Here is a 21841-nt window from a genome sequence, read left to right as displayed (position 1 = left end):
TCTGCACTATTTGCAATGAAAGGAGGCGGGATGGGCGGGGCTAAGTTCTGAGAATTAGCCCCGCCCCGCCTCTCCCCATTGCAAATAGTGCAGAGGGGTGGAGAAGAGGCAGAGAGGGGGCGGGAGCTCAGAGCACTGCTCCTGGCTCTTCCAGGCTCCCCCCCCTGCAGAGAGAGACGACGTATATCGGCTCGGCGTGAAAACGCAGCCGATATACGGTCGTCTGAATCCAGCCTAAATGTGGAAATTACTAAACATTTCGGCCGTGTCCAAAATCCTTCCAAGCCTTGCCGTTAAACTGATAAGCTCCACCCTAAATAATTAAGACCCAGATATTTCAACCACAACAATCTGGACAGTCAGGTTGTAGAGGGGCATATGTATCATGGATATACACGTATCACACAGGTATTTTACATTATTCAGTGAAGGGACATATTAACATTGGATTAGCTGCTTCCGCACCTGCGTTAGGGTCAGTTCAGGGTGTCCATCTCTCTCCTCCGTTTTTGGAGAAGAGGAAATTAAATAAAACAGATCCGTTTTTTTTCCCTGATTGATTTCAATGGGGTTTAAAAAAAAACGGAAAGCAAACAGAAAGGCTTCTATTTACTTCTATTCCGTTTTTTTGGGGGGGGGGGGGCGGGAAAATAGCGCAGTCTGCAGCGTTATTTTTCCGTCCAGATAACATAAGCAAATGGAAGACTTTCTGGTTTTTTGAAGCCCATTGAAATCAAAGGAGAAAAAAACTCTCCATTTTATTTCAGTTTCTCTCCTCCAAAGCAGAGAGACGGAAATCCTGAACTGACCCTAACGCTGGGGTGAGAGCAGACTGTGAATAAAGCACACCTAGTGTACATATACATTATCTCTGATGGCAGCGTGCGCCCTCAACTGTCCTCAAAACCCGTTTCATCTTAATTATTCAGCATTATGCTCCGCTTGTATCCGCAAGCTTCTAATCCCCCTCCAAAAACACAATGTAGACAATTGCTACCGACCTGCTCCGTGAGACGTCTTGTCCTAAGAAAGAATCCCAAGAGGCATCCTATAATAACAGATAGCACTGAGAGAATAAGCAGACCATTCCTCTTGCACACATCCTTGGCTCGAGCCAGTACTGCATCCAATGCCCCTGCCATTGTGTCCCAAAATGCCCAGGGGATGATGAGTGCCCCGCAGAGGGACTATGCCACTCTGGGAAAAGCCAACTCACGTTCCCTAGAGATCAGATCAAAGCCAGCACAGGCTGGCCAGCCCACAAGGTCACCCCTCACCCATAAGCCATGCAGCTGGCATTACTGTCCCAAATTAATACCCCCAATCCTATTACTGACTTCATCATTAGGAGCCTGGGAGGAGATTAGGGAGCTTGGGATAATTTGAAAAGAATATGCCTGTACAACAAGAAGACATACATACAGCGGAGGGCTCGCTGCGACCGTCAATAATCCTTAATATCGGACAATATGAACCGCCGCTATGAAGAAAATGGATTCCTGCCTGAAATCTTTTAACCCTTTAAAGCCGTTATTTACCACGACATGTAATGTGAAAAGCAATAATGCAGAATAAACATGATATGGGTTATCGCTATGTAAGAAAAAATGATACATTTTCTAATATATGTATCAATTCGCAACTATTTTCAAGACCTCTGCTTGTTGTCAGTGAATGAGAAATGTTAACTCCGCAGAATGTCAATTCATGCTATGGATTTTGACAGTGGGTCCCAACCATTGAAATGTATAGATGAGAACTTGCTGCAAATATGCACAAAAAGCCAGGGCAAAATCTGCACCATTTATGGCGGCTTCACACGGACGGATTTGCGCACGCAATATGCAGAGAATAGAACATATTGATTTCAATGGGTTTGCTCACGTTTCCATATTTTGTGTGTACATTTTCCTATGCTCTGTCTGCGGATTTGCGCACCAAATCCCCAATAGAGGTCAATGGGGAGTGCGCAAATGTGCACAGAATACGCAAGGACATGCATGAAACACTGCGTAATTGTGCGGGAAAAGAACACACCTGGAACTCATTAAGACCAATTAGCCGTTTTAATTGGTGCGTCTGCTAGCTGTATGTAAATGAACGTGCATTGCGGGCGCAACACGTACAGTACATTGCACAGATACTTGTACAAAAAAACATCGTTTTCCGCAAAAACGCAGCGCTCAAGTGTGTGCAAATACGCGTATGCTTGTGGGAAGCCGGCATTAGGGTTTCTGCAGATGGGCGTAGAAACGCTCGCGATAGCGTGACCGAATAGCGCTGTGAAGGAAGTGATAGCGCAGACTATCACGTGCATATCCGTGCATTTTACTATACGTTTCTGCGCTGCCAGGCTTGTGCAGTCTAATTAGTCCGCGGTGTTATCGATTAGCACCGCAAAATCCCACAATTCAGTGCGTCATTTTGTGCGGATGGAGTGCGTATTTGCGCACCCCCATAAATTCCTATGGTACCTTAGGCGTGCACAAAAATGGCGCATGTACGTATATTTTCACGCAAGCGAAAATTAAGTGCAGAAACACAAAATGTGAGGGAACTCAATGAAATGAATGGGTTCTATTCTCGGTGTTTTGTGCGAGTGATTTTGCGTGCACGATATCGCCCGTCCGCAGACGCCATTAGTATGTTCAGGCGGTGGAATTTGACGCAGATTTTTCCGTATATATTCCACCTCTAAGAACCGCTGAGGATTTCTGCTATGCAAATATTTCGGAGTGGATCCTCATGGCACTTTAGACTTTATCAATGGCCAGATCCCCACGTGGAATTTATATCAAGAAGTGACATGTTACTACTTTTTTTTTCAGATGTGCATTTGAAATCCGTATGCAGAAAAACATTTTCGCTGTATGGACCGCAGCGTCGATTCTCATTGATGCTAATGGGATGCGGACTTGCCATGCATTTGATGTGGAATTAGCTAGGATTCTATGTTAAGTTCTGCGCAAAAAATCCCTTAGGGACGTTTTACGGAATTACATCTCCTGTATGTTAGAAATCCACAGCAACAGTTCCGCAAGACATATATAATTCGTATATAATCCGGCAGCTCGCCGTGCGGAGCATCTACAATACAGATGAAAACGAAAGTAAGCAGGTATGTGCGGCTGCCGCTGCTGCCGGGGCCGTACTCTGTGCTGGATTCTGCATGTAACATCCAGCTCTGCCGTGTGCGGGAGCCCTTACTGATAACAAGTTTGGTATTTACCCATACATGAAGCGCACCAGGGGCGAACGTACCATAGAGGTAGACCATGCAACTGCTTTGGGGCCCTTGGAGAGACGGGGCCCCAGCTCTGATTGCACTCTCCCTTTTTTTACAAGTTAGCAAGACCATATCCTTCCTCCGAAGAGGAACTGCATTGTTGGCAAACCAAGAGGTGGAACATTCGCCCGAGGTCATTTTAATGGGCATGAAACAGGAATCAAACACCGGGTCCTATTGCCCTTACTGGCAAACCTGGATGCCATAATGGGGGCCCCATTTATGTTGTAGTAAAACAATAATAATGATACATAAAGGGTAAATAAAATGGTATGCAGAGCACACTGACGGATCAGATTCTGGATGCAGGATCCCGCAGCGGAATCCGACCCTGTGCCCGGCTGGTGTCCGTGTGTACCCGTCATTTCTTCTCTTCTTCTGTACTGGCAATGGTGGCTGGCGAGCCGTCGGATATGCACAATGCACATTATTGTTTCTAAATGTTTATGTCTCCTGTGCCGTCGCTAGGCGATGACGTGGGTCCCGCAACCTAAGGCCAGCTGCACACGGGGGTTAGCCGGATTTCGCATAAATGGCTGAGTACGGCACTGCGCATCCTCGCGAATCACATGCTCACGGACATGCGCAGTGATTTTTAAAAAAAAGTTTTTTAACAGAGATCAGAGCGGGAAATGATTCGTTTTGTCAGATTTTTTAACATGACAAAGGCCTCGTGTCAACGGGCAGGTTGAATCTCACATGCGGTTGCCCACAGTGGAATCCGACCCTGCCCGCGGCTGAGGACCCTGCGTACCTGTCTGATGGTCTTCCATTTTCTGTACTGCGCATGCGTGCAGCAGCACCGACCGGCGAGCTGACGCACATGCACAGTGCAGTTATTTTTTACACTCCTGCTTTCCCGTGGACGGGCCGCAGATTTGATGGCTTCCATTGACTTCCAAGGAAACCGTACGCACGAAATCAGCCCTAAAATGGAGCATGCTGCAATTTATTCTCTGCATGCGGAATCCAGAAAACATATCTGCATGTTTTAATTGAGGTGCGCACGTCCATGCTTCCCTATGGGCGACCTGAGTTGCGGATCTTCTGCAGGGGGTGACCTGCGCAGATTCCGCAAATCAAATCCCCCGTGGACATGAGGCTGAAAGCGTGGCGTTTTTACAGGGGTGTGTAGACTTTTCATATCCACTGCATAAATTAACACGGTGCGAATTTAAAATACGTATCGCAGCTCAATTTTCACAGCGTACGGGTGGGATTTCTTGAAATCTCATCCACATCCGTTTTAATCGGTGCGTCTTTGTGCCTCGCACATAAATAAACACGCCCCGCAGGCAGAAAAAGTGCGGTAAAATACACCAATACGTGCACATAAATGCCTTGTTCATAGCGCAACTATGTTGTGCTAAGGCATACGCAATTATGCATACGTCCATGTAAAACCGCCTTAATCACTAAAAAGGTGCCAGTTTCATATAATTTTTCCGTATCTTATCGATTTACGGTGAACTTTTTTTTTCTTCAACAAGAATGTTGCTAAAATATGTGTAAAATACAGCTGGAAAAGAAAACGTATTTAGGGCTTTGACATGCTGAGGTAAAAAAAGCTTCCATGAGGAGGGGGTAACGTGTCCCTTCAGTCCTGTGTGTACAGAGGAAGAAGAAAGCCCCTCACACTGCACCTTCATTTATATTGGGGTTGTCACGTATCTGCAGCTCTGTCCCCCGGAACCTTTACTTGGTATGAATGTTTCCGGGGGACAGAATTGCGCGTTACACCTATCCTTGATTTGAAGCCGGAGAGGACACAAGGGGAGGGGTAAAGGTGAGACCGGGGCGCACGGAACTGGGGCAAAGGTAACAGGACGGTGCGGTGACAGTACGCTGACAGTACGCGGAGCGGGAGGACATAACCCGGGTATGGTGGACGAGCAGAACGACGACTCAATACATATGATATGATTAGTTGGGGGGAGAGGAAACTGGTAACGCAACACCTGTCATTTCACTACTGGACTAATGACAACTTTGGGCAGGGGCTGAGAAACTTTGAACTTAGTTATTTTTTTTTCCAATAGATTTGAATGTGGCCACAAGACTGATGTTTTGTGTCAGATTTTACGTTATTTGTACATTTCACGTGCAGCGGAATTTCTGTGCGCCATTTCTTCCAGATTTTCACCGCAAATTTCCTTCCCTTTCAATGCGCCGGGGCGAAATCTGCATGTTACAGGTTTGTTCCGGATTTCTGGTGACATCCTCAGGTGGATTTGCTGCAGATTTTCTTACCGTGCGGACAGCAAGACCGCGGAGGTGTTGGAACAGCGAGTGCCGTCTGCAGCTTCGGCTATGAAGCCGTGCGCAGGTTCAGCCTGTCAGCGGGCACAACCCACATGCCAAATTTCTGGCACAGATCTGCAAGTGACATGTCACTTCGTCACGTGGATTTCTGCGCAGGAATACGTTAAAAATCCTGTGTTCGAATTTTTTAATTTTTTTTGCTTGTTGACAGGACCGGATCCTCGGCAGAATAGCCACGGATTTCTGCGCAGTTTTCAAGGCAAATTCCACGTAGAAAATTCCGTGGCGGAATCCAGCACATGGACATTCCCTACGACCGTGTTCACACAGGGCGGATTTTCCGTCTGGACCCCCCGCAGCATTAACAGTAGCAGCAATGTGGATTTGAGGTTCAAAATCTTGTGCGCGAACTGCAGAAAAAAAAATGCGCAAATTGAAATGCAGTGTGGAATTTAAATCTGCAGCATGCACACGGGCGGGTCGGCTTATGCACACGGGAGCCCGCAGCGGAGTCTGACGCTGTGCCCGGCCGGCATTGCCACGTACCTGTGGTTTCTTCTTGTTTTCTGCACTGCGGATGGTCGGCGCAGCTCGCTGTTGGACGTGCACAGTACAATTTTTTTTTTTTTAAACTCCTGCTTTTCCCACGTAATCCGCAGCCCGTCTGCAATGTTAATTGCGGACAGGCCGCGGGTCAGATGGCTTCCATTGACTTCAATGGAAGCTGTCTGTGCGGGAACTGCAGGTAAATGGAGCATGCTGGTATTTTTTTCATCGCAATTGATTTTCGCTTTTGGGCATGAAAAATCACTTTGCCGTTGCATGGTGTGAAGGGTTATTGCTGTGGAACCCGGAGGTGGTCGCCCATTCCGAATCCCGTAGCAAAAATGTGCCTTTGTGCGGGCGGCCTTAGGCTTAATTCACACGGGCAAGCACGATATTGGGCCATGAAGCTCATCCCACTATTTCATTTAGGAATGTGCAACTTACCCGTAGATGCAGGGCGTTTGTGCCAGAAATGCCTGGCATCATTTAAGGGGAGCAGCGATTCCATGGCGCGGCTCTCGGCTGCACTGGAGGATCCGCAAGTGTTTCCCATTGTTTTCAATGGGGAAAATCTCGCATCGCATTGCTCGCACCTCGTACGCCGCGCACTGTTTTTCCTGAAAACAATGAGTGAGGCGTTCCGAGACATCGCCCAAAGATGGGACGTGCCGCAATTATTTTCACAAGAATGAGGTTCATATTTGCGCGTCTCGCAACACACACGTTTCACACGATTTTCTCAGCTGTGTAAAAACGGCCGGCTTCACGCTGGCAATAAAATCGTGGAAGATCTGTGTGTTGCGCGACGCACAAATCTCGCACGAATATGAACCTCATCCTTTTGAATGAGGTCATACACTTGAGCGATGTTTTCCCGTATCGCATCACACCGCATGTCCTATCTTTAGACGTGCTCTTGCATCGCATCTCCCATTGTTTTCAATAGGGCCGGCGGCAGCGTCGCACCACATGCTAGGCTCACGCAATGCGATGCGAGGTCTCTCAATGGAAAACAATGGCAGAAACCGCCCTCTGAAGTGATGGGAGGCGGTTTTGACATAAAAACGCCTTGCATGTGCGGGGAAATCACATGTTGGCAAGCGCAATATCGCAATCGCCCGTGTGAAGTTAGCCTTTGGGTAGATCACATATTGCGGAATCGTAAATCCATGCCATGACTAGAGTCTTCGGACTGTGTCAGATATAAGTCAATGGGGTTTGCTTCTTAGCAATTCCATGTGTGACTTCACCTTTAGGGCGCCCACCCACTGGCGATTTTTTTTTTTTCTTTGCGTTTTGCATTTTTTCTCAAAAGCAATTAGAATTGAATGTACTCCTGTCCACTGGCGTTTTTTTTTGCGTTGCGTTGCGATTTTTAACATAGGAACTGTCAGTTGCATATGTGTCCTTATTTTTCTCCTAATGCACCCATGAAAGTCAATGGAAATTAATGGAAAACGCCGCGAAAACGCGGCAAAAAACGCCGCGAAAACGCTGCGTTTTTCACGCACGAAAATCGCAAACACCAGTGGGTGGGCGCCCTTAGGCTGGGTTCACACAGGGCAGATTTGCCCCGGTTTTGCCGCATTTTTTCCATTGCGGTTTTGCCGCAGAAGAACTGCTTCTGCAACAAAACCGCTTCAAAGGTTAATTTGGGCTTGCAGATGTTTGTGCAGAAAAATCCGCAAGCGTTTTTTTCCGCATCGCTTTTACTTTTTGCCGCGGATTTGGCTGCGTCCACAGAGGTCTATGGACAAAAAAAAGCGCTGCGGAAAAGACTGTAGAATGAACATGCTGCATCTTTGAAAACCGCGCCGCAGTTGCATTTCCACACTGCGGCTGTGCGGAAAAAATCCACACTGTGAGAACAGCTTTTTGGCAAATCTCATTTGTGCCGCGTTGCACTGCAAACGCAGCGGTTTTGCCGCAGTGCGGATATGCAACGGCAATCCGCGGCAAATCCGCCCTGTGTGACCCTAGCCTTAGGGTCTGTTCACACCTGCATTGCAATGTGGCTTTGGCATTGATTGCCCTGGGAATCTGCACCATAGTTCAGATGCTATAAACATTCCCGTATGTGGATTTGAAGTCCACGACGCGGGGAACAAGAAGGGGCGTGTTACCTAATGACGCCGAATCCGCATGACATCGGCCCCGTGCCGTTCAGCCCTATGGAATAGGGCCGATTCCTATGTCGCTGCAAACCCATCGCAGAAATCCAAGGCTGGGGATTTTACAGCAAATGCATGGCGGATTTTTTTTTCAAGTTTTGCGAACAAAATCATGAGCGGATTTCATGTGTTGCTAGTCACACGAATATGAACCTCATTCTCTTGAATGGGGTCATACACCTAAGCGATGCTCTCCCTATCTTTGGGCGTGCCCTCGCATCGCCCATTGTTCTCAATGGGTCGGTAAAGCATTGCACCGTATGTTAGATGCACGTGAGTGCGATGCGAGGTTTCCCACTGAAAACAACGGGGAGCAGCCCGCGATCCTCCTGCGTGGCTGTTAGCTGGAGGATCACTACTTCCCCGGAGTGATGTGAGATGTTTTAGATACAAAACGCCTTGCATCCGCAGGGAAATTGCGTGCTGGGAAGTGCGATATTGGGACGTGTTTCACGGCTCGATATCTCATTCGCCCGTGTGAAACGAGCCTTATGACCCAATCACACGAGTGTTTTTTTTTTTTTCCCATGCTTCCGTATTTTTTTACGAATGTAATATGGACGCCATTGATTTGCCCGTGTGAATGAGCCCTTATGTTGCGGAAAGGCTGTGGATTTCACCCCATCAATGTATAGGGGTGCAATTTCTGTTCTGTAGCAAAACCTGCAAGCAACACGTGGATTTGCAGCATTCTCTGCTATGGATCAATGTCGCCACGTGTGGCCTTAGTTGTCACAATGTTGTGGATATAAAATGTGCCACAATCAATCAATGAATTATCCGTTTTGCACGATGTGATATCTGCAGAAAATAGGGGCAACGCCAAGAGGCGATAGATAAAAGCATGGCTTACGTCCTGCTCATCGCCCCGTGTCATTGGTAAGGCTGACTACTACTGGGCAATGTTAGACAGACTGGTTGCTAGGGACATGCCGCCTGAACTATGGACTTATCTATGTAAATGGCAGCAGTCGCACTGTCAGCTCCTCAGGCTGCACTGCTGTTGATATCTTCTGAACCCGTTCTAGTACAGTGCATAATAAAGTTGCTATGATTTATTTATTCACTTTATGGTCGTGGGATTTTGTATAGCTTTGCTAGTAGTGTTTTGGCTGTACCAGTTTCTCCTGTGCCTGTATAAAGTTTTTTGGGTTTTTTTTGCTGTGATTCTTTGTTCAGTTGCTATTTCGCCTGACACAATAAAACGTTGCACATTGAAAACCTATAAAAATAACTGAAGGGCGTACTGTATCATATAATAAAACATAACTTTTATTAACTCTAACAAAAAAAACTATTTGAACCTAATCCATCCCATGCCTGTAGATGATCTAACGGAGTAACCGCCCTGAGAAGGACGACCCCCACACAGGAACCTAATCCTACCTTGCTCTACCTAAAGATCAACTCCCTGTGAGAAATGACTATTAACTGATACTCTGATATACTATAGACTCAATATGGGAGCTTCTGGGATATGGGATTTGGTCCATATCTGCTTATGTGGGTAGGAACACACATTATATATTTATATCTGGTGCTGTATACAGTTGTTGATGGTTGGAAGTTTTCCCGTGACACAAGGTATTGGTTCATGGTCCTGATGAGCCCCTTGAATCTAGGAGTGAAACGTGTAGGAGATTGTGGTAATTCTCCAGACTTCTTCATTTCTCTAGGTTTCTCGATTCTGCTGGTGAACATGGCTCGTCTACTGACTAAGTCCTGCTTCTTGAAAGGGGGTTCATCGTGTGCCCCGGGCTCCGTCCTGCTCAGGGCATACAGCTCCGGAAGTGGGGACACAGAATACCTGCACAGAAGCATCGTCCCCACCATGCACTTCCAGAAGAGTCTACCCAGGTGGGACTAATATCATCTGTTGGATAGTTTTAAATTAAATTGGTTAGAATTGCAAAAGTCGCAGTTATGTTCTTTAAAGGGTAAAAAGCTAAAATTAATTTATTGTAGTGTAAATATACTAACTAGATATGGTATGGGTCCCTCATTTTGTTTCAGACAGTTTTATATGTAATAAGTATAGTTTTGGACTACGGTGCATATGGCGACTGTTTTGTTGGTGTCGGCTTTGGGTCATTTTCGTGTGTGTGTGTGTGTGTGTGTGTGTGTGTGTGTGTGTACACATATTTATTTTACTCTGTATTTTTTTTAAACTTGTTTTTGTGACTTTTTTTTTTACCATTCATGTCCCCCATTATGTCCTATAAGACCTCCTAGGGGTCATTCACATGGTCTTCACAATTCTCCATTCTCCTCTGGGTCCTCATCTGTGTCTGACAGCCAGGACCGAGCGCTGTATATTTACTATGCTTAGTCCTTAAGGGGTTAAAGTCTACATTTATTAGGGCCCATTTAGACACAACGATTATCACTCAAAAGATGTCACTCGAGCGACTTTTGAGCGATCATCGCTGTGTCATTTGCAGCCCAAGATGATCACTCAAGATGAGTGATCCGCTTGCGCTGCCAGTGGAGGATGCAGAAGACAAGCGGGACGTCCCCGCTTGTCTTCTGCATCCAGCTGTTTCCCGCTGCGAGCGCCGGCTATTATACATCTGAGTGCTCGGAGCGGAGGCTGCAGAAGACAAGCGGGGTGTCGCCGCTTGTCTTCTGCATCCAGCTGTTCTCAGCTCTGAGCGCCCGGCTGTTATACAGTCGAGCGCTCGGAGCGGAGGCTGCAGAAGACAAGTGGGGTGCCCCGCTTGTCTTCTGCATCCAGATGTTTTCTGCACGTAGAGCCCAGCTGTTCCACAGCCGAGCGCTCCATGCCAGGTATGGAGAACAGGGCTGGAGCGCTCTGTTCTTCATACCCAAGCCTGTCATCAGGGACTGGATACAGCTGAAACAATAGTATCAGCTGTATCCCGCTGTGAATCCCTGATAAGGCTCATCCTTGTCTTTCAGCATGCTCCATTCAAAAGTACATTGTTGCAGGTGGCAGAAGCAACCCACATTGTCGAGTAGAGCGGGACAGGGGTCTCCTGTTTTTAGGATCAGTGGTGAGATCCCCACCCATCAGAATATTAACCCTTTCCAATCCACTGTCTGACCTCTGAAGACATTATGATTTAAGGCAACACATCTCTGATGTTGGAAGACATCCATCGGGGTTCCCTTACTGTATATTGCCAGACTCTCTGCTGTTGGAGCCTATCCAACGTGTCACCTCATGCAGTACTGGCTATAGCCAGCAGATAGCGCCATTTTATTATGGCAGAAAAAGAGTAAGCCCCCCTAGGAAAACCAGGATACAAATTTGATTGGAAAGGGTTAAGTTAATTCTGGTACGACCCCTTTAACTCCTAAACTAATGTAACAAGATGTATCTTTGCAAACTTGTTGCTGCTATGGTTGTTACTGAAGCGCTACATGGCAATGCCAATCTGTGTGGTGCAGCTGACAAGTACAGTCCGTACCGGGGAAGCTTGTTTGTCTGCATTTCTGTGTCATCTCATTAGCTCTGGGTTCCAACACATTGATATGCATTTCTGTATAATTGCTCATGTACAAATTCTTTTCCTTGGGTTTTTTAGGTTACCTGTTCCTAAACTCGAGGACACAATAAAACGATACTTGAATGCACAACGACCTCTCCTGGACGACGAGCAGTTCCGGTACGGCCATACTACAATAGCGCTGGTGCCCATTAATAAACAGACTCTTACGTTCTCACATTCACCACCGTAACGATCATTCTATCTTTCAGCAAGACGGAGCAGCTGGCACATAATTTCCAGAGCGGGGTGGGCAAGCAGCTGCACGAGGAGCTCGTCCTGCAGGATCAGCAGAACAAGCACACCAGCTACATCTCTGGTAATCCGCCATCCTAGATGGGATAAGATCTGGTTAGGAAAACTACCGCAAGCTCTGGAGGGTTGTGGGGTGGACATGCCCCACAGCCACTACCGTTATAGGGCCCGGCTGGATGAGAGGGGTCTATAATCTGTGGGACCCTGGAGAACGGTTTATGTTATATGAAGGGAATAGATCACCAGAAAATGACCTATTGTGTGAATCAAGTTTTTATGTTAAGCATCTTTTTAACCCTTCAACGTTGGGGAATATAAGTTAATGCCCTGGCTGTCTGGTAGCCGGCCTATCACGGTGAGTGCAAATACTGATTCCCGCTGTTAAAGGGGTTGTCCCGTGATAGCAAGTGGGGTTATACACTTCTGTATGGCCATTTTAATGCACTTTGTAATATACATCGTGCATTAAATATGAGCCATACAGAAGTGCTTAACACCACTTGCTATCACGGGACAACCCCTTTAAGCCCTTATACGTCACATAAGTGTTGATTATATAAAGTGTATATGCCATGTGGATAGAAAATTTCAAAAAAGTTATGGCTTTTAAAAAGTGGACGTGAAAACCCCCCCAAAAATTGTGACTTTCTTAAACCCAAAATAGGCCGTGCCCTTAATGGGTTAATAGGCCGTGCCCTTAATGGGTTAATAGGCCGTGCCCTTAATGGGTTAATAGGCCGTGCCCTTAATGGGTTAATAGGCCGTGCCCTTAATGGGTTAATAGGCCGTGCCCTTAATGGGTTAATAGGCCGTGCCCTTAATGGGTTAATAGGCCGTGCCCTTAATGGGTTAAATAATTTTTGGTGATACATTTTAAATTTAATATTTAAACCATTTAACCCATTAGGGCACAGCCTATTTTGGGCTTAAGAAGGTCAAATTTTGGGGGGGATTTTCATTTTGGGGGGCATTGAAAATTTACAATGTCACTCTATATGTAAAAAAAAAATATATATATATATATATATATATATATATATATATATATATATATATATATATTCTGAAATCCTGCAGTTCTCGCACTAACTACTGAAGCTGGGCTCACACGGGCGCACTGGATTCCACATGTGGGAGCCCGGACAGCGACCCCACGTACCTGAATTTTATGTATTGCGTATAACTGCCGCAGCTCCCCGTCGGTCATGCGCAGTACAGTTTCCGCCCAACCCCCAATATTTGTATTTCCCGCGCCGTTGCTAAGCAGTGACACAGGTACCCACAGCCCATACGCACTGTTAACTCGAGGCAGTCTGTGCGGAGTCCGCAGCAAAATAGAATATGCTGCGATTTTTCTTCCACTCACAAATTCATATCCGCAAGTGTGAAAACGAAAAAAGCAAAAGTACATGCCTGTGTTTTGTCGCAGAATGCCCGATCGCGGATTCTGCAATTGGAATTCTCCCGTGTGAGCCTGGCCTGCGTCTAATAATGCTTTGTGTTCTGTAGAGATTATTAATCCTCTCATTATCACAGGCAAGATTTCAACATAGGCGACACCTATATGTAGATAACACATTATCCACCATGCACAATAGGTGGTGGTCTGAGCTCATTACCTTCCAATAAGCCCTAACACAACGTCCTCTCTGATCACTGCAGGATGGTAGTGAGGATCAGCCGGTATGTACAAGCCGCCTCTCGGTACCGGTATCAGCCGTGATGGTACTGCAGGATAGGCTCAGTGGAAGTAGCAAACGGGGAAGTATACACCAAAGGCTCTGGGGGCTGCAGTGACGGCCACAGTGCTCAGTGTGCATGCAGCCTACGTCAGAGTGGAGGACCAAGCTGGCGGTCGCAATCCCAGTACCCTGTAGCGGGCTACAAAGTAGTCCACAGAACGCCAGGGGTTCTTCCCGGAACAGCTCGGGGCCCTCTGATCTGGAAGAGGCTTTCTGCGTACCGACCTTGCGGGCTACATAAAGTGATATGGTGGGCCGGGTTCGGCCAATGGGCCTTGAGTTTCACACATACTTTAAAGCATCTCTGTACAGCAAACAGACTGCCCCCTACAGTTATATACAGACAACAGAATTAAAAAAAAAAAAAGTATAATTAGAAAACGGCTGGGGTCCTAGGTACAAATCTCATCATGGGTAACACTAACCTTGAAAAACTCCATCCAGCCATCACCTTTAGTCAGATTTGAACCTAGAAATCCAGCATTGCAAGGAAGCAGTGGTAACGACTGAGCCACCATGCTCGAAGAATAAACACAATGAGAACATACAACCTCCATGCAGATGTTGTCCATAGTCAAACATGAACCTAGAACCCCGACGCTCCAAGGTATGGTGGCTCAGTCATTAGCACTGTTGCTCTGCAGTGCTGGAGTTGTAGGTTCAAATCTGACCAAGGGTGTTGGCTGTATGGAGTTTTTCAAAGTTGGTGTTGCCCTTGATGAGATTTGAGCCTGGCACCCCCAGCATTGCAATACCACCACCACCACCACCACCACCACCACCTTCTTCACAGATACTTTCTTTTTTGCTTCCGTTTTCTACAAAACTGCATTGATAGGAAGAATGCTAAAGTGTGAACTCAGCCTTACTAAAGCTAACGTGCCAGAATTGTGGTCCAATTCGCACCAGAAAACCGATGTTCATGCCTTGCACCACATTAACATTGTGTTCACATCTGCATTAAAGGGGTTGTCCCATAAAATAACGTTCTCTCCTATTTACAGGACAGGATAGGGCTATATGATCAATGAGGGTCCAACCACTGGGATCATCACGGATCATGAGATTGACGGTCCCATGCCCCTTTGTTTGAATGGAGTTTTGGTCAAACATACGCACCATTACTCCATTCATTTCAGTTAAATTGATGGTGATAGTCCAGTTCCTGAACTCTGTCTCCAGCAGTTCCTTTTTGAAATGAATGGCGCATTGGTGCGCATGTGAGATTACATCTCCATTCATTTTGTGACCGTCACCTTTTATTTTTTTAACCCTATGAGGTAGATTTACTAATCCTTTTTAATAGTGTAAACATCACAGCAACCCTAAACTAGCTGATCTGCTGCAAATTTTTCGGACCATTTCGTGCAGATTGCCTGTGGATTTCACCTTTTCAATTAAATTTAAATTGAAGGGTTAAAATTTGCTGCAAACCTGCACCAAATAGTATGAAAATTGGTGCAGATTTTTCTTTTCAGTTTACCCTGTGAAACCGGATCGGTAACTCTCCCCACAGAGTTAAAATCTAAAAATCTGACTGCCTGCAGCCACCACTAGAGGGAGCTTACTGACTCAAGATACAGCAGCACTGGATAAAATATAAGGTGCTGCAAGTGCAATTACACCAGATCAAAAGTCTTTGTAATCTGTATTAGGAAGTACAGCAGGGCAGCACTCTGCTACAGGATGCTTCTATTAGCACCTGTGTAACTTTTCAGCTCACATTAAACTTTTCTCAAGAGAGAGCTTACTACTACAGTCTCTCTTACTGTATTCGCGTAGACTGAACTCAATAAGTGCCCTCTAGTGGTGACTGCAGTCTGTCTGAATTTTATGTTTTAGCTTTGTCTTTACAGGGAATTTGGAGTTTTGTATCAGAAAAAAAATCAGCCAACACTGCTATAAAGATATATATTAACCCTTTCCAATACAATTTTGGATTCAGGGTTTCCTAAAAGGCTTTCCCTTTTTTGCTGGTATACAATAGTGCCATCTGCTGGCTAAAGCCAGTGTGTGCGCCAGAGCGGCTCTGACAGCGGAGTGGCTAGCAATAGATGGTAAGAATACCCTGTCTGATGTCTTCTGACATTGGAGCTGTACAAGCTTCAATCAGAATGTAGGAAGACGTCAGACAGTGGATTGGAAGAAGTTAAACTAATCTGCATAGGGTTTGGACCTAAAACTATCATCTCTTCTTTAGATATTTCATTCTAACGATTTTTCTTCATCTTTCACTTGCAGCTCCGTGGTTTGACATGTATCTCTGTGCTCGCGAGTCCATTGTTCTCAATTTTAACCCATTCATGTCCTTTACCTCGGATCCAAGGCCAGAGTATAACAACCAGCTTCTCAGGGCTACAAACATGACCGTGTCCGCCATGCGTTTTCTAAAGACCATTCGAGCCGGTTGGTTGGAGCCAGAGATTTTCCACTTGAATCCGGCTAAAAGTGACACACAGAAATTTAGGAAGCTTATTCGTCTTGTGCCGTCCTCCCTTTCATGGTATGGGGCGTACTTGGTCAACGCGTACCCGTTAGACATGTCTCAATATTTCCGTCTCTTCAACTCCACCCGCATACCAACTCTTAACAAAGATGAACTTAAGACAGATGAAAAAGGAAGACATCTTCTGGTCCTCCGCAGGGGGAACTTTTATGTTTTTGATGTGTTAGATAAAGATGGGAACATAGTGAAGGCATCAGAAATCCATGCTCATCTGAAGCACATCCTGTCCGATTCCTGCCCGGCCCCCGAATTCCCCTTGGGGTATCTGACAAGTGAGAATAGAAATACCTGGGCTCTAGTAAGGCAAAAACTTCTTGACAATGGCAACGAAGAGGCACTAAAGAAAATCGATTCAGCCGTGTTCTGCTTATGTCTGGATGATTTTCCAACTACAGATCCCATTCAGTTGTCGCACAATATGCTCCACGGATCCGGTATGAACCGCTGGTTTGATAAATCATTCAGTATCATCATGACGGCGGACGGTACGGCAGCGATTAATTTCGAGCATTCTTGGGGAGATGGAGTCGCTGTTCTACGGTTCCAAAACGAGGTTTTCAAGGACAGCACCGAGAGGCCTAGTGTATCGCCTCAGAGCGCTCCCGCCGCTGTGGACTCCAGTACGGCCGTACAAAAACTTACCTTCAATCTTAACGACTCGCTCAAAGCAGCAGTATCTGATGCTAAAAAGAAATTTGAAGCGTTGGTGAGTCCGCTGACCATTGAGACCATGGAATTTAAGAGGGGAGGGAAGGAGCTCCTGAAAACGAAGAAGCTCAGCCCTGACGCCGTTGCTCAACTCTCCTTCCAAATGGCCTTTCTCCGGCAGTATGGGCAAACAACTGCAACTTATGAATCGTGTAGTACGGCAGCCTTCAAACATGGCCGGACAGAGACCATCCGTCCTGCTTCCATTTACACCAAGAAGTGCTCCGAAGCTTTCGTCAAGAATCCTTCTGAGCATACTCCGGCACAGCTTAAGGAAATGCTGCACGACTGCTCCAAGTATCATGGACAACTCACAAAAGAAGCCGCGATGGGTGAGTAATATTCTGATAGCGAAGTGCTAGGTCTAACTTCTCCATTTCCCCCCCCCTACCAACCCTAGGATGGAAATGAAACATTGCATGTCATCCAAAGTATTGGATCGTATCAGGTCCTACAGAGGGAGAGACAATCTTTTGAAGCGGCTCTCTGCTCTGGGGTTGTGTATTATAAAGGTGCATTTTTGTACCCATATTATGGAGGAGCGTCCCAGTCAAACTTGTCCGTAACACGGGGTGCAAAAATGCACTGATAATGCGTAAAAAAGTGCCTGTAATTTGCTTGTCTGAAAGTGACCAAATGGGCTTTCTACACAGCCCAATTATCTAGCCTGAATGGTTCTCTGAACGATCTTTCTTCCGAAAATTGGGGCGTGTAAAAGGATCACCAATCAGCTGATGAACGATCGTTCAGCTTCACCTGTGTGAATGGGAAAATGTGCAGCCAGTCTGGAGACAAACAATTGTAATGTACAATCAATCATCCACAAATCCGATTCTCAGCCTGTGTGAAGGAAAATGATATGAGCACAAATGGACAAGCGTTTCAACCTGGGCTCGTTAGACTGGGTAGAGAATTTGGTTGGTCTAAAAGGACCTTAAGGCCGGTTTCACGCAGCCAAGAAATTCGAGCGAGATTTGTGAGTTGCGAGACGCACAAACTTCTTGCGAATTTGAACCTTATTCTTTTGAATGGAGTCATATATATGGGCAAAAAAAAAATTTTTTTTTAAATCGCTGCATGTCCTATGTTTTCGCACTCTTCGTAATGCATCATCCATTGTTTTCGATGGCACAGTAAACACATTGAACGGCCAACTACTGGCACGCGATTCCGATGCCAGATTTCCCATTGAAAATGGGAAACACTTGTCCATCCTCTAAAGCGTCTGAAAGCCGCGCCGGGGAATCGCTACTTTACAGAAGTGATGGGAGGCGTTTAGCCAGAAAACCTCCTCGCATCGGCGTGAAAATGAACGCTGGTGAGTGAGGTATCAGGCCGAGTTTCTTTGCCCGATTTTGCGCTCGCCTGTGTGTAGGTAGCTTAAGAGTGTAGACTCAACAGGGACTATAAGGACTACTGAGGAATATGGATAAGTTGTAGTTTGAAGCAGACGCCTGTTTTAAAATGGAGTTGTACAATGCAATAAAAAAATTGTTGGAACTTTTTGACTTGCAGATACTTTCGGCCTGTCAGAATTCCAAACTTTCTTTCAGAATTCTACTCACAAAACAAATTTGCAAAGTATGAGGGAAGGGAGACATTTCAAAACACTAAGGGGACCTTTATGAAGGCTTTACGCCAATTTACTGATAAAGAAAAGTGACACTTTTGTGACTTTTCAGCCTTTTGAAGGTTTTTGAAAAGTGGGGGGGGGGGGCTTTGTTGGCGGGGCGTGGCCGCCCACACTGACAGCTTTAGATATACCAGTTTCTAAAGTAAATCATAAGTTATGCCTTATTTTGTAAATATTCATTGACTTTTTTGCCCCCTCTTTTGCAGGTCAGGGCTTTGACAGGCACCTGTTCGCCTTGAGATACCTGGCGGCTGGCAAGGGCATGAATGTTCCAGACCTATTCCAGGATCCAGCCTATGCCCGAATCAATCATAACGTCCTCTCTACCAGCACCCTGACCAGTCCGGCCGTGCAGCTCGGAGGCTTTGCCCCCGTGGTCCCAGATGGATTCGGCGTGGGCTATGGTGTACATGACGACTGGATCGGTTGCAATGTAACTGCCTACCCGGCTCGTGACGTGAAGCAGTTTGTGCAGTGTGTACATCAGTCCTTGGAGGACATTTTCAAAGTAGTGTGAAGAAATAATGAAACCCCGACAGCCGGACACTGAATGATTTCACCGCCTTTCTTCCTCCTTCCTTCTGTCCTCACAGTGTAGCTGAGCAGGCCGTAGACATAACAGCCCATAAAACGTGATTGTCCATAGATGGAATCTATACCAAAGTAAAGCTCTTTTAATTTTTGTTGATTTGACATTGGCTGTTGTACTTAAGAACTTTTTAAAGTTTCGATACACTTTTTCTATACTGTGAGACACTGGCTTCATGGTGTCACTAATTCTCAATGGATGTAAAGACTCTATCAACGGTATGCAAACATGTAAAACGGTGCTGAGAATGTCAGGTTTGTATTTATTGTGCCTTCTCTTTGTCCTCATGCTTGACTGCATCCAGTGGTAAAAAGACGGAAACACAAAAGGACCGCATAATAGTGCCCCATGCAGCCCTCAAAGCAGATATGAACACGGCCTAAGGGCTACTTCTCACGGGTGCATTTGAGCGTGCAAAATGTTTGCACGCAATATGCAGAGAGAAGAACCCATTGATTTCAATAGGTTCGTGCACACACAAAACAAAACAGCATGCTCTATTTTTGTGTGCATTTGCGCTCCAAGGGTTACCGTAGGCATCAATGCGGGATGCGTACATATGCAAGGAGATGCATGAAACACTGCGCAATTCCGTTGGAAGAACACCACAGAAAAGCCATTTAAATTGGGGTGTATTTGTGTCCCACGTGCAAAGAAAGCCCATGCTCAGCGGGCAGAAAAAGTTGGGTGCCATATGCCAACTTGGACAAAAAAAAGGCCTTGTTCACGGCACAAATTAGTCGCACTGAGGCGTGTGCAAGTGCGCATACGCCCGTGTGAGGCCACCCTAAGAGGATGGAAATGAAATGGATTTTCTAAAGTGGAAAATCCGCAACACCTTGTGCGGATGTCGCTCCCTGCTTTGAAGAGATGAAGTATGCACCATAAATTGGTACGCTGCAGATCTTGTGAAGAGTTTTTCCGCACCTTGTGGATGAGTTTTTTTTAATATCTCGTCCTCATCGCTTACACTGTGAATGCTGCGGATTTTTCTGTGTGGGGGATTCACAAGGAAAATCTGCAGCATTTCCTTTCCGTTGGATCATACTCAAATGGCGGAGGCGCACTTGCATTTTTTTCATCCATCTGTTAAATAAAATATAAAAATATGAAGACGGCGGGACAACATACGGACCTGTATTACTCAACGTGGCAACATACACTAGCGGGTTCTTTTTACGCAGTCATGAACTGCATGTAAAGGCTCATCGCGGGCACTACTTTGGTCTGTTTTACAGATGCTGAGACTTCCCATTTACGTCAATGGCAAGAGAAAAAATATAGACAGCATTCGGTCCGTTTTATATAGATATATATATATATATATCTATCTCTCTGCAGGAAAAAGAATTGGTCTTGTTTCAGGGTTTTTTGCGGACATGAAAAACACTGCATACAGGAAAAAAGATCTTTTTTTTTGCGGATGTAACATGAATGGTTGTTTTCATGTAAGTGTCACCTAGGCTAAGGCCTGTTCCATAGGAGTTTGTGTATATGTCTATTATAATGGTATTTTTCCTACTTGTCGGAAAAAATAAAGGAATGCAAATATTGATGAAATACTGAAGCAATATGGATGCATCTGTGTTTAATCACTCCATAGACTGTAATGGGGGTATTTCTCAGCAAAAACACTAAGTCAGTGCATGCTGCGTATTTTACTTTGTCTGCAGCGCTCGTACTGTCATTCCTTTTTTGGCTCCACCCGACAGAAGAAGACGGCCCGTACAGCGCGTCCGGGAGGAGACGAAAACGTCCGATGGAGCCCAAGCGCTGCAGGCAAAGTGCAGGTACTCTTTAAATATGGCTATAAAACACCCAAAATAGCCCTACAGATTGTCATCAGCTTCGTAGTATGGTCTGCAAAATGTAGATGAAATACGGATTTGAAATCCACTCGTCTGAATGCGACCTTCACCTACTTGTGGAAAACTCACTGCAAAAGATTCATTCGTTCCAACGTCATGAGTGACATCCCGCCATTAACATCTGCACTAAATACAGAATCACGGGCGGATTTCAGTGCAGATTTCGATGTGGATTTTTCATAGGGAAAGGTTTCACTGTGTGTGAAAATATCCAAACAGGCAATTAAAAAAATATTAAAAAAATAAGTTGTTAAAGGGGTTGTCCCGCGGCAGCAAGTGGGTCTATACACTTCTGCATGGCCATAATAATGCACTTTGTAATGTACATTGTGCATTAATTATGAGCCATACAGAAGTTATCAAAAGTTTTATACTTACCTGCTCCGTTGCTGGCGTCCTCGTCTCCATGGTGCCGACTAATTTTCGCCCTCCGATGGCCAAATTAGCCGCGCTTGCGCAGTCCGGGTCTTCTTCTCTTCTGAATGGGGCTCCGTGTAGCTCCGCCCCGTCACGTGCCGATTCCAGCCAATCAGGAGGCTGGAATCGGCAATGGACCGCACAGAAGCCCTGCGGTCCATGAAGACAGAGGATCCCGGCGGCCATCTTCAGCAGGTGAGTATGAAGACGCCGGACCGCCGGGATTCAGGTAAGCGCTGTGCGGGTGGTTTTTTTAACCCCTGCATCGGGGTTGTCTCGCGCCGAACAGGGGGGGGGGGGGGGTTTAAAAAAAAAAAAAACCCCGTTTCGGCGCGGGACAACCCCTTTA

The 21841-nt window shown here is 45.9% G+C and overlaps 1 protein-coding gene across 4 annotated transcripts; it reads left to right on the top strand.

The window, feature by feature from the left end:
• The first annotated feature begins 4981 nt into the window (after window positions 1–4981).
• On the top strand, window positions 4982–20774 carry CPT2 (carnitine palmitoyltransferase 2). 4 transcript variants are annotated; one of them, XM_066597583.1, is made up of 6 exons: window positions 4982–5072; window positions 9942–10122; window positions 11814–11894; window positions 11987–12093; window positions 16013–17317; window positions 18825–20774. In XM_066597583.1, exons 2-6 carry the CDS (start codon window positions 9965–9967, stop codon window positions 19133–19135), a joined length of 1962 nt encoding a protein of 653 aa, XP_066453680.1. In that variant the 5' UTR covers window positions 4982–5072; window positions 9942–9964; the 3' UTR covers window positions 19136–20774. The 4 variants fall into 4 exon arrangements, with proteins under 4 accessions (XP_066453680.1, XP_066453681.1, XP_066453679.1 ...); XM_066597584.1 differs by having other exon boundaries at window positions 5051–5104; XM_066597582.1 differs by lacking the exon at window positions 4982–5072 and adding an exon at window positions 5075–5165.
• Window positions 20775–21841: the final 1067 nt, after the last annotated feature.

The sequence above is a fragment of the Eleutherodactylus coqui genome, chromosome 3, assembly GCF_035609145.1.
Source record: "Eleutherodactylus coqui strain aEleCoq1 chromosome 3, aEleCoq1.hap1, whole genome shotgun sequence".
Taxonomy (NCBI): Eukaryota; Metazoa; Chordata; class Amphibia; order Anura; family Eleutherodactylidae; genus Eleutherodactylus; species Eleutherodactylus coqui.
The sequence above is the reverse complement of the archived record's forward strand: the minus strand, read 5'-3'. Positions and strand labels throughout refer to the sequence as shown.

What these genes read in the sequence shown, in the direction of transcription:
- CPT2 (XM_066597583.1), top strand. Translation starts at nt 9,965, where the DNA reads ATGGCTCGTCTACTGACTAAGTCCTGCTTCTTGAAAGGGGGTTCATCG. An exon ending in GCACACCAGCTACATCTCTG is followed by an intron (nt 12,094 to 16,012) that starts GTAATCCGCCAT and finishes TTTCACTTGCAG; the next exon opens with CTCCGTGGTTTGACATGTAT. An exon ending in CACAAAAGAAGCCGCGATGG is followed by an intron (nt 17,318 to 18,824) that starts GTGAGTAATATT and finishes CCTCTTTTGCAG; the next exon opens with GTCAGGGCTTTGACAGGCAC.